Raw genomic sequence first — 13320 nt, 5'->3', positions numbered from 1 at the left:
AATGACTGAAATAGTGGGGGAGCTCTTGGGATTAGGTACCATAATTCTATCATTTTTTAAATAGTTATGGAAAAGAGGGGACTGGGTACGCAATTTAATGCGATAAATTGAGATAAGGCTAATTTTGAGGGCATGATACAGGAACTTGCAAAGGTTAATTGGGAGAGGCTGTGTGCATGGTAAAGGAACACTTTTTTAAAGTGAGATGGGGAGAGTTGATGCACAACATGTTCCTTTAAAACTGAAGGGTAAACCTGGCATGATTAGTGAACCCTGATCAATGAGGTATATCGAACCTCTACTCAGGGGAAAAAAATAGCCACATGTCAGATATAGTGAGCTGGGATCATGTGAATCCCTCAAGGAACACAAGGAATGTAGGAGTACCCTTGACAATGATAATTCGTTTATTGTTGTGTAAATTGTACAATGTTCATGTGCACAAAAATTCTTGCGCTTGCAGCTGAACAGGTACTTGGTAAAAAAAAAAATAACTACTACAAACAATTAAAAAAAAATCAAATTATTTAATTTGAGCAAATTGCCTTTGTTCAGAAATGATAAGATTCAGATTAATCTCTGAATAGTATGCATAGGTACATGGGTAATAGCTCATATTCCACTTGGAATCTCTACAATCCAATGGCATGAACACTGAATTCTCCAAGTTTAGGTAACTCACTCTCCCCTTCCTCTTTTCTCTCCTGATCTACCCAGGTCCTATCACATGCCCTTCTTTCTAACACCCACTCCACATCCCAGTTATCCAATTTCTTCCCCTTTCCCTACCTATTCCTTCTATCCTTCACCTGCTCATTCTTCCCACTGGTCCATTCCCCCCCCCCCCCACTCCTATCCGCCCATCGTCCCTCTTTTATTTGGCTTCATTCCACATTCATTACATACCAGATTCCCTTTGTGAACTCCACTCATCATCCCCTAGTCACCATCTCCACTTTTCCCTCCCACTGGTTCTCCTATTCTCCACCCCTCCCCCCCTTAGCCCCACAATGGCTCCATCTGCCCATTGCTTTTCCTCCCCTGAATCGCTTCATGCCTTTCCTTCTGCCACCTCTTCATAGAGCTATCTCCCCTCTTATCCTACAGAGCAGACGAAGGTCTCACCCCAAAACATCAACTGAACATTTCTTTTCTCTCCACAGATGCTGCCCCAACTTGCTTAGTTCCTCCAGCAGTACTTTTTTTGCTCCACATTCCAGTGTCTATACAAATTCAATGGCTTTTTTCCACTTGAAAGTTTTGAAAAGGTGAACATTTTACCTCAAATCACTAATGTAAAAGAGATAAACACAGAAAGCAAAGGGCATAAGGGACACATGGGTCCAGTTGAAAAATCTTATACCTGGGCTGACATTTAAAAATGACTTTAATTTTCTGATTCTATGTAGCTTTGTCGTCAATGATGCAAGACACTTAACTTTCCAAACTGCCTTCTCCCCTTCTCGGAGTTTTACAGAACCCTCATCCTCAGGAACCATCTAATTCTTCCTATACTTTTCACAAACCCTCTACCCAGTTTCAGCCATGGAAATCGGGACATGATTACTACTATTCTAAAGCTATTCTCTCTCTCTCTATCAGTAGCTAACTTTCGAGTACCTCAACCTGATTCCTTACATAATCTCAAGCAAACATATGACTACCTTGTGAATCCTGTTTTCAAAAGCTTCCTAAAATCCTCATACAACACTTATGTCTTTCCTAGATTTTGCTTTCACATTTCTTTCTTCTTACATTCTGCACATTGTTGATACTGTTTCAAAATCCTCAAAGTGCCAGTATCATTCAAACATATCAATGGTTCCTCGGATTCATAGAAGTGCATGGGAAACTCAAGCTCACATTGCTAAATGTTAACTCAAAGAATCAAAGGGTAAACTTTATTAAAGAAAAAAGAACAAATGGAATAAAACATATCAGGTTTTAGAGGCAGATTCATCAGGGTTCTATTGTGAATGGAGAAGGCTAAATAATGGAGTACACAGCATTTAATTGTATTAAAAACATTTCTTAAATATTCTCATTACAAATAATCTAAATGATCAACTTGTGAAATTTAATATGCACGTGTTTTATTTGCTCTTGTTCAGTATTTATCAATTTCCAGCTTCAAGATAATATCAATATCGACATGTATCTTTACTTGATTAAAACTGATCAGAAGCTTCAATCATATTCAGTCTATGCTCTTTGCTGGCTTAATTGTCTCAAATGATCTTTGTTATAGGAAAACACCAATTGGCTAATTAGAAATAAAGTACAAAAGAAAATGACAATTACATAAATCTGATGTTATAATAATTAAAGCTTTCTGATAAACTGAAGACCTGTGGAGTAAAAGATTTTTAGCTATTGCTGTAGAGTAGACAGCATTTTGGCAGACATCTGCAGAAACCCACAGTAAGCATTCATCACTGTCAGGCAAGCAAGCCTACCTGTTCTGGTTTGATTGTAACTACATGAACGTGGCTAGCACAGTAAAAGGACTGACCCAGAAAATTGCCAGGGATTGCAATTAGTTTGTGCTTTTCAACAGATGAAGTACTAGCTCTTCATCTTCTGCCAAGGAGAGGCCAGTGTCCAGTGGCCTGTGCTCATCAGAATCAATTTCAGGCTTCATTCTTTTTTCCTGAGCTCTTGTCATCTCCTCACATTCGTCATGGCTACTGCTGCTGCTATTTCTCTTCCTTTTGAATTTTCCTTCTGTTGATTTGCTGCATAGAAGATATAGCAATATAAAAATCAATAACAAACTTTATGTATGGCAATAAATTGCCAAGATTACAATGTTACAAATGATTAAATATGAAAGTTAAATTTCAGTATACTGAAAGGTAATCTAAGTGACACCAGACAATAACCAATACTAGGACTCAGTAATTGCCACACCTGTAAAGAAACCTAATTACACCGTTAATTAATTCTTACCTTCAGCAGATTGACCATGAAGTATTTCTTGTAAATCATTTAATCCCACTCAAGTTATTGCTCAAAAGCACTGACCAAAACACAAATTTAATGCATTTTCATTATTCATTGGAAACTAATGAAATAATTCACAGTGGAAAATAGATATTCAAAGTATTATATTTGTCTTCATAGCGGAGGAACAGGTCATTCAGCTCAGGAAGTACGTGTCAAAGTTTATGCCCCGGATTATTAATTTAGATCCATCTTACCATATTAATATGTCCTTTATTTCCTTTCTCCCTCATGTACTTATTAATTAATTTACACCACTCATCTCAGCAAATGTTCAAAAAATATTTGTACATCTAGAAAAGTCATAGAATATGGAACAGGGCCTTTAGCTCAACTAGTTCTCAAGCTGATCCAGTTGGCATTCTGGGCCAGTCTTGTTTGCCTGCATTGACTCAATACCACCCAAGCCCTTCCTATCCATACATCTAAATACCTTCTGAACACTGTAATCGTAGCCACTGCTATAGTTTCTTCCAGCAGCTCGCTCCAGATATGGACTACTCTGGAAGTGAAAAATTGCCCCTCAGGTCCCTCTTAAATCTCTCCACTCTCAACTTAACTTTTTGCTTTCTAGTTTGAAAATTGTCTATCTTGGGAAATAAAGTATGAGCATTCATTTTATGCCCCCTGTGATATAAAAAAACTATAAATAAGTACCTGCTACTTTCTATAATTCTCCTGAACCAGTACTGAGGTAGCCAAAATCAATGTCTATAAGTAGTTTGAAAACTGTTTCAAACAATGTTCTTAAATTTATATCAGATTGCTGAACATCTCATTTTGAAATGTGTAGTTAGCACGATAATGACTTCAAACAAAAACAGAAGACATTCTAAATAGATTGCAGAGAACAAACAACTCAAGTAGATTTAAACATTTGCACAACACTGGAGAAATGCCAGCGGAAAAATAAGGAAGCAGCCACACGTCAGGGTAGAGCAGCCCTCCAAGGCAATGTTGTTACAAACTGTGGATCACATTATCTGTGAATCATCATATAATATCTATGATATTAATAAAATAAGATTTGCAAAGGGCGTATTTTATAACTTGCATTTTCTTTCAGCCTCAACTGTAGTGGATTAGAAAAAATGCTTGGTTTTCTTCCAATCACTAATACAATTTCCAAATTATCGCTCAAGCAGAATAGGAGAAACTGAAATATTACACAAAGGTGCAGGAGGAACTCAGCAAGTCACACAGCATCCATGGAAAGATCATTAGACATTGGAGCAGAATTTGGCCATTCGGCCCATTGAGTCCACCTTACTATTCCATCATGGATGAATTACTATCTTTTTCAACCCCATTCTTCTTCCTGTAACTCTCAATTCACTTCCTAATCAAGAACTTATCTACCTATGTCTTAAATATCTTCAATGACTTGGCCTCTACAGCTGTCTGCAGCAATTAATTCCACAGTTCTGTTGGCATAATGCTTAGTGCATCGACTTTACAGACCCAGTGATCAGGACCGGGGTTCGATTCCCGTGCTGTCTGTAAGGAGTTTGTACACCTGTGCCTGCATGGGTTTTCCTGAGGGTCTGCAGTTTCCTCCCATCATTCGAAACATACTGGGGGTGTAGATTAGTTTGGTGTAAATTGGGCGGTACAGGCTCATGGGCTGAAATGGCCTGTTAATCTGCTGTATGTCTAAATTTAAATTAAAACAAGATCACCATCCTCTAGGTAAAGAAATTTCTCATCATCTCTGTTCTAAAGGGATATTTTTGTTTTCTGAGGCTAGGCTCTCTGGTCTCAGACTCCCCCATGAAAAGAAACATCCTTGCCACTCTATTTGTCCTTTCAATATTTGATAGGTTTCAATGAGATCCCCTCTCATTCTTCTAAAGTCCCAGAGACATTAAACACTCCTCAGATGATAACCCTTTCATTCCATGGATCATTCTAGTGAACATCATCTGGACTGTCTCCAATATCAGCACATCCTTCTAAATTAAATTTTAAATTAAATCAGACAAACAGCACTGAAACAGGCCAATTTGGCCCTATGAGTCCGTGTCGCCCAAATTATATATAATTGACCTACAACCCCCGTACGTTTTTGAAGGGTGGGAGTAAACTGAACCCCCCGGAGAAAATCCATGGAGATACAGGGAGAATGTACAAACTCCTTACAGACAGCATAGGATTTAAACCGAAACCCAGTCCCGATTGCTGGCTCTGTAAAGGCATTGCACTAACTGCTCCATTAAATATATCACCCATAGGTAAGAAGGCCAAAGCTGCTCACAATACTCTGTCTGAACTGACTAATGCCCTCTAACACGTCAACATTACATCACTATTTTATATTCTATTCCTCTTGAAATGAATGCTAGCATTATATTTGTCTTTCTTACCACTGGCTATACATACAAGTTAACCTTTAGGGAATTTTGCACGAGGAATCCTGTATAGTCACTTGGTGGATAAGAGAATGTTGTTGTTGTCTACAACTCGTTCAAACAAATTCATACTAAAGTCAAGTTTAAACAATATTAAACATTGTTAACATTATTATAAGTTGTTAAACATTGTTACAAGCCGTTAAAACATTGTTAGACGGTCAATAGAATCTGTCAGAACTTCCTCCAGAAGCTACAAACAGACTACTTACGAGCATGAAATACATTTTAACCCTTACAATATTGGCCCCTAATTATTATATTTTTTCTTTTCAATATTTTTATTGAAATTTCACATCCAAAAATACAGAATTCATATGGATACATGTTAAATTTCAAAAAGATACATTACACTTAAATCATATCATTTCATTCAAGGTACCCTGAATTTTAATCAAAGAGATTATATTGTATTGATAATAGCGGCTGCTACAACAGAGAAAGCACACCACTGAACTTGGTGGGGTTGCCAGTAGAACTGTTTATTTAAATCTTGCGCGCGCCCCTTTAAGGCCAATGGGAGTTCCGCCCTGTACAAATCCCCTTTTGTCATGAATGATTTCAACAATCTTCCCCATCAACCATGAATGTCAAGGTGCTAAATTGTCCTCGATGATCACGGCATGAAATTGCGCCTGATCTTAGACAATTTCTGTTGCTCCTGCAACAGTGGAAGATATTCTTTCACCCATCTTTTCCAGAACAAATCCAATATAAATTGCATCTGCTTCCACCTGCGGTGAGCATATATATCTTCCTTTTGAAACAGCCCTGGTTGCATCAAAGGCTTAGTTTTAAGGCGCAGAAGATAATTTGGGGTAAGTGCTTCTAGATCATTTGGATCTGTAGAAGACTTAGTGATTGGACGACTGTTGAGGATGGCTTCAACTTCACAAAAAACTGTGTGAAGACCCTCCTTGTTAAGATTCCGTCCATCTAGGATGGAATTAAGAACTTTTCACACTGATCTAATCAATCTTTCCTATACACTTCCATGGTGCGAAACAGCAGAGGGATGGAAGATCCAACTGATTCCTTTCTGGAGTAGGTCATCATGAAGCTGACCTTGATTCCAGTCCATAAGCGCTTTCTTCAACTTGTGTTGAACCCCCACAAGTGAGTACCATTGTCAGGTCATAATTAGTTTACCTGACCACGCTTGGCAATAAAACGTTGAAGAGCATTCATGAAGGAATCAAGTGATGCCAATTCAATGTGAAATGCCCTCATGGCTAAACGTGTGAAAATAATGCCTTAGCATTTTGAGGCCACTCCTCCCACACTTTACTCCAAAGGGTCCAAAATAATCAAGTCCAACATATGTGAATGGAGGTTCATCAGGAGAGACTCTATCCAGGGGTAAATCTGCCATCTGCTGTTTTCCAGGAGGCGTATTTATATGCCGACCAACAACACATTTTGACAAAATTTTTAAGATTGACCCAGTGGCACCAGGAATCCAATATTTTTGGCGTAGATTGGATAACACATGGTTATGACTACAATGGGCCACCTTTTCATGAATATCCCGAAGAATCAAATCAGAGATGTAAAGATACTTGGCCAGTATGACAGGATGTTTATTCTCTTCTGGCATTGCTGCACTGCTAATTCACCCAGCATCTCTTAATATATCATTCTCCAGAATGGGGTTGAGTTTATGAATGTGGCTTGCCCTTTTAATATTCATTCTCTTTCTCAGACTTGAAATTTCATCTGCAAACCTCTTCCTCTAACAAAAGCAGATTGTAGTGATTTCTATCAATAAAATGTAGTCACTTGGAGGCTAAGTTAGGCATTTGTCTGTGACGCGTTTCTTGAATAAATCGGTAACGAAGCACAAATTAATTTTCTAAAATATTCTTTATTAAATAAACACAAAAGCAAAAATCTGTAAAACACCGATTAATCATAACATGTATCATTCCATTATACATCCCTATAACATTCTAATATAGCAGTCCAAGTAATGTAGCATGTAGTGCAACTTAACAATCAACAGAAATTATCGCTGCCTAACTCACCCTCCTTGGATCACCAAGTGATGACGTGGGCTGGGAAACCTATATTTAACACATGCAAAACCACCCATGCATGCTCCTTTGGTGGATGCACTGGCCCCAGCTCCAACCGCTTGCTGCTGGGGCCAAGCCGAATGCCCATGCATCACCACGCTCCATGGCACATACGGACTGACACACATGCCAGCCCCAGCTGAAACTGCTGCCACTGGGGCCGAGCCAACTGCTCATGGCCGCTGTAAGCAGTGCCGACCTTCACGCATGCTCCAATGGGAAGGGGACTACATATGGATTTCGGCTCACCGCTGACGCCCACAGCTACAACAGGTAAGAAACGAGCCTTTGCTCTTGCACAGATAATTTCCTCAGCATCCACCAGTTCCTCAATTATGAGACCTCTGTTTTCTAGAGTTTCAAGATTTCTTGTCTCCTTTTGTGATAGATCTCTTTGTTGGATGTTATCCGATTGAAACTAAGCATAAATTTGCTTGTTTTTATCCTTTCTGCTATGATTGAGAGGCAACCTTTTAAGTCTGAGCATCCATGCTTCTACCTTTTTCAAATGATACCAGGATGAGAAGCAATGGATTAAGTGGGTAACTGAATCCACTTGTTCAGACATTATCTCAGCAGCATTTGCAGTCTTACTCTTGATCTTGGGGTCCTCTCGTAGGAATTCTTCAAATGAATTGGATTTTGAGGCCACTCTTTCAGAATCTGTAGAAGAAACTGAGGCCTGGGCACCCATATTTCTTTCTTCAGGAAAGACTGAACTTTCAAACCTCTGGAAGCCATATTGGCAGGGTTTTTAACTGTGTTAACATATCTCCACTATATCGGATGTGAGATTTTATCAATTTCAGTGATTCTGTTAGCCACATTGTGGTTTTATTGTTGATGTATTTGAGCACAGAGATGCTATTAGTCCAAAATATGGAGTCTGTTTGTTAGTTCCATCTGCAACTCTCTTTTCAACGTTGTGTCTATTCTGCTCACCATGATAGCTGCCATCAACTCCATTCAAGGGATAGTGGCTGTTTTAATGGAGCCACTCTGGCCTTTTCCATTGCAAATCCACAATGTTCCTAATCCTGGTTATCATGCATTAACAGGTAATTAACAGTTCCATAACCGTCTTTACATGTATCGGCAAAATTATGCAATTGAGCAGATGTCACAATTCCAAAATTTGTTGGTTTGAAGCATCTGTCAATCTTGAACTCTTACAGCTTATAAAGATCCTGAATCCAACACATCCATTCCTGTACAATGGAGTCTGGAGTAGCGACCCTTTACCTGGCAAAGCGAACAGGCACTCAAAATGGCGGACTAACGCAGCGAGTGCGGAAAGCCCACACACACTAATGGCCTTCACTAGCCAGGAGCCAGCATAGCGGGAACCATGAACAATCAAAGGCCAGCTTGCCGGTGACGTCACATCCACCCGCAGCAACGGGAATACTAGGCCCAGTGGCGGGAAGCTGGGTCTATAGAAGCAGGACTTGACTTTACTTGTGTCAATTTTCTCTTGCGCTGCAGTAGCGCCTCGCTACACTGGTATCTCATCATCCCAACCAATCTTTTTCCTGCACAAATCTTGCAGGAACTTCTTGGCAGTCAGGACAACTGTTGCCAATATTCCTTAATAGACTGGGTTGCTTTTATTAGCGGTCAAATTATTTCCTATACAGCTAATCTTAGAAGGAAGGTAAACACTGAGATAGATGATTTGGCTGCTAAATTAAAATTTATTGACCAACAGTACACTACACTACCAAAACCTGAGCTTTTTAGAAAGAGGGTTGAATTTAAAACTAGATATGATACAAGCACAGTTATTAATATCTAAATCTAAATTAAAAGCCAGATTTCTAAACAACTTATTGATAAAATCTACACAGCTGACAGTAAAATCTCTACCGATCATGCTGAAATAAATGATATTTTTTCATTTTTATTCTAAATTATATAGTTCTGATCTTGCTCAATATCGAACTTCATTATGATTTTTTTTTAGACAAACTGACAATCCCTTAGATAATAAACTTATATTGAAGCAGCCTATCTCACAGCAGGAGATAGAGGTGGCTATAAACTTTTTGCAGAACGGTCAAAGTCCTGGACCAAATGGTTTCCCAGACGATTTTTCTAAATCCTTTTCTTATTTATTTACACCTTATTTGGATTCAGTTTTTTTCAACTAAATCTTTAAATAGTGGAAAATGGCCACAAACCTTTTATGAAGCTTCTATTTCTCTTATTCTTAAAAGAAAAATTACTTATGATAGACCAATTTCTCTTTCAGATTTTGATGCTAAGATTGTAACTAAGATGGAGATTTGTTTTGTATTGGAGTAATTCAACCTAGGTCACATATTTTAACTTGGACATAAAACAACACACACACCACACACACACACACACACACACACACACACACACACACACACACACACACACACACACACACACACACACACACAAATTGTCCCTTTGGATTCTTCCTGCTCTTTTCATTCTTCAATCCTTTTTAAAATTTTTAAAAATCAATTTAATTATTTAGATGTTACTACTTCGATAAATATGTTTAAGGAAAATTTTCTTATCTTTTGATGACGTTAATAGGGAGGGTTAATATTATTAAGATATCTATCCTGCCTAAGTTTTTGTATGTTTTTAAGATGTCCCAGAATTTGCTCCTACATCTTTTTTTAATTCATTAGACTCCATTATTTTCTCTTTTGTATGGAAAAATAAGCATCCCTGTTTGAAACAAATCTTCCTTCAAAATACTAAAAGAAATGGGGACTTGGTATTACTTAATCTGAGACTTAGATAGATACATCATTATTTGGATGCATTGTAATGAATATTCAGGTGCCTCAAGATGGATTAAATCCATTAAAAAACATTCTCTTATCTCAGTACTTGGAACACATTTGTCTTTTTCGCTCTCCAAATTAAATGATGATTTGATAGTTCGATATACTTCGTTTATTTGATTCCAAATTTAGAAAGCACTTTAGTTATAGATTTTTATTAATTAGTCCAATTTTATGCAATTCCCTTTAATTTTTTTAATCTTCAGTTCAAGATATTGGATATACTCTATTGTCTAGGTTAGGTATTAAATCTTTCTTGGACTTGCATATAGACCAAAACTTTACCTCTTTTAAGCATTTATCTGCCAAATTTAAATTACCTAATCAATATTTTTTTTGCTATTTACAGATTAGGAGCTTCTTAAATTCCTTACCATTCCTTACGATTGAGGCTTCCCCCGAGATTTAGATTTTAATCTTACCTGGGAAGTATATAATTTTAGAACTAATCAGAAAGAATATTCTTTCTTTCTGAATATTTTTCAACCCTTTAAATCTTTTAAGATTTAGCAATAATTCTTTATCTAACATTAAGAAGGTTTGGGAACTTGACTTTCAACAACTGTTTGCTGAAGATACATGGGACTCTAGTTTGAAAAATGTACATTCATCCTCTCTCTCTGTGCTAGACATCCCTTATTACAATTTAAAGTAGTCCAATATATCCTTTAAATGTGATAAAAGTACAACTCAGGAAGGTACTTTATATCATATGTTTTGGCTACGTCCCTCCCTTTATAACTACTGGAAAGAGGTATTTGGTACATTATCTTTATTTATTGATGCAAACCGGTCTCAGAGCCATTTTATTGCTATTTTGGAATGATTAGACCAATGGACTTAATTTTGACTTTATCTCAATCCCATGTAGTTGCTTTTGTTTCCCTGATTGCTAGAAGGCTCATTTTGCTGTGGTAGAAAGATGTCTCTCCCACGCATACACAATGGTTATTGGATTTGATGGCATCCTCTCCAGAGAAAAACTAAAATTAATATAATTTTTTTCTCTCTGGGGTTCTTTTTTCAATTATTTTCAAAATATATAGATCAATTATTTTTGCTATTTTTAAATGTTTTTCTCCTTTTCTCTATTTCTTGAACAATTAGTAATGAAATTAGTAGTTGATGCCTGGCTTTGTTAGTAATCATTCATAATAGGTTGGGGTTATAAATTAGATTGGTTATAGGTTTTATTTTCTTTTTCCTTTTTTAAAAATTATGTATCTTGTTTACCATTTTTTTACTATCTGTAATTTTCATTTAGCTCTATCAGAACTTTATATCATATGCATCTATGTTACTGATATTTTTTTTATTTAAAAACCAATAAAAAGATTAAAATAGAAAGAAAAATGATGCACCTGAGGTGATGTCACAGTTCAAAAATTTGTGGATTTGAAGTACCTGTCAACCTTGAAGGCTTCCATTTTATATAGATCCTGAATCCAACACATCCATTCCTGTGCAATGGAGTCTGGTATCTCATCATCCCAACCTATCCTTTTCCTACACAAATCTTGCAGTCAGGACAACTAGAGCCAAATATTCCTAAATGATATCAAATTGACTGTTGATAGAATCCCCCTTCTTGTGAGAGGTCAGTCCTTCAAAATAATTTTGAACGTAAAAACGTCACACTGAACACACCATTGTATACCTAACACCCTCTCCACAGGAAGGTTGTATTGGTCTAAGTCCATATTTTTCCATTTCTTTTGCCCTGACTGCTTCAGGTATGACAGCCAACACATAACAACTGTTACTTATCCATTTGCAACTCATGATAAAGATCTCTTACTTATTCTGTAGCTACAGAAGTAAGACAGTCATCCTCATAGAAATTATTTCTGATGATCTTATAGATTAAGAGTTAAACTGTTTTCTACTGTCCTCAGCACACTTCCTAAGGGCAAAATTCACTCAACTTGGCAATGAAGTCACTCCAAATAAATGCCCTGTCATTCGGTATTCCACTGTGTTCTGACTGTAGTCTCCATCAGGCCACCAAAGGAAGTGTAACAAGTCATGGTCTTCTTTTGGTACTTTCACTTAGTGGAACATTGCTTCAATGTCTGCAGAGATGACAACATGTTCTTTACAGAATCTAATTAAGACTCCTATCAATGTACTGGTCAAATCAGGACCCTGTAAGAGTTGAGAATTTAGTGAAACTCCTCAAAAGGTTGCTCCATAATCAAACACCACTCAAAGTTTTTTTCTTTTGTAGATGCAAAACCCCATGGCATGGTAATTACCATTTTTTGCCATCAGTACGTTCCAAGATATCATCTGATATTTTCTCTGCATAACCTTAAAATATTATGTCAGGCACACAGTCGGTCTAGTCTGAATGAAAGGAAGAATTTTTCTTGAATCTTCTCTTTAAATTCAGAGTACTTTGTTTGATGCTTCATAATCAGGCATTTATTTTAAAGGTAATCCAATGCAATAATGATCATTAATTAGCTTGGCAGATTTTGACACTGATTCCAAGAACTGCTGGTCTTCCTTTGAATGTTTTTGGTCGTCCCTGAGGCACTCAGGAAAGTCATTCCTGAACTGCTGTTCCTCAAGTTCAACAGAGCTCATCAAGTTTACAATATCTTGTTGACACTTATAGCTGTTACAGGTTATATTATATTTTATATTATATATAAATGTTTTTTTTAAAGAGATAGATTGTGGGGGGTGTTTAGTGTAGGTCACCACAAACAGAGTAACACTTCACATCTCATTTAAAATGCAAGAGCTTGGCTGAAGCCAGTCATGCAGACACTAGTGGCTTTGTAAAAGACAATAGGACTGTTTTGGAAGGATTTTTTTTAAAATAGATGCAAATAAACAGTCCAGGCTCAAAGTGCTGATAAAGATCTTTCAAGGATTGGGTTAGCCCTGCAAGAGGTTCTGGTTTTTACAAGCAGAGGAGAGAGAGAGAGAGAGAGAGAGAGAGAGAGAGAGAGAGAGAGAGAGAGAGAGGGGGGAAAAAAAACAAACAGGATTTCTCTT

General features: G+C 37.3%; 1 protein-coding gene across 1 annotated transcript in view; it reads right to left on the bottom strand.

Annotated features, from left to right (window-relative positions):
• Positions 1-1879: 1879 nt before the first annotated feature.
• Positions 1880-13320, bottom strand: part of ddx10 (DEAD (Asp-Glu-Ala-Asp) box polypeptide 10) — a 199686-nt gene continuing 188245 nt past the window's right edge. The window contains exon 18 of the mRNA XM_069891292.1: positions 1880-2735. Within this exon, the coding sequence (XP_069747393.1) occupies positions 2537-2735 (199 nt within the window). The 3' untranslated portion in view covers positions 1880-2536. The remainder of the gene's footprint in view (positions 2736-13320) is intronic.

Source organism: Narcine bancroftii, chromosome 7, assembly GCF_036971445.1.
Source record: "Narcine bancroftii isolate sNarBan1 chromosome 7, sNarBan1.hap1, whole genome shotgun sequence".
NCBI lineage: Eukaryota > Metazoa > Chordata > Chondrichthyes > Torpediniformes > Narcinidae > Narcine > Narcine bancroftii.
This window is presented reverse-complemented; position numbering and strand designations above follow the sequence as displayed.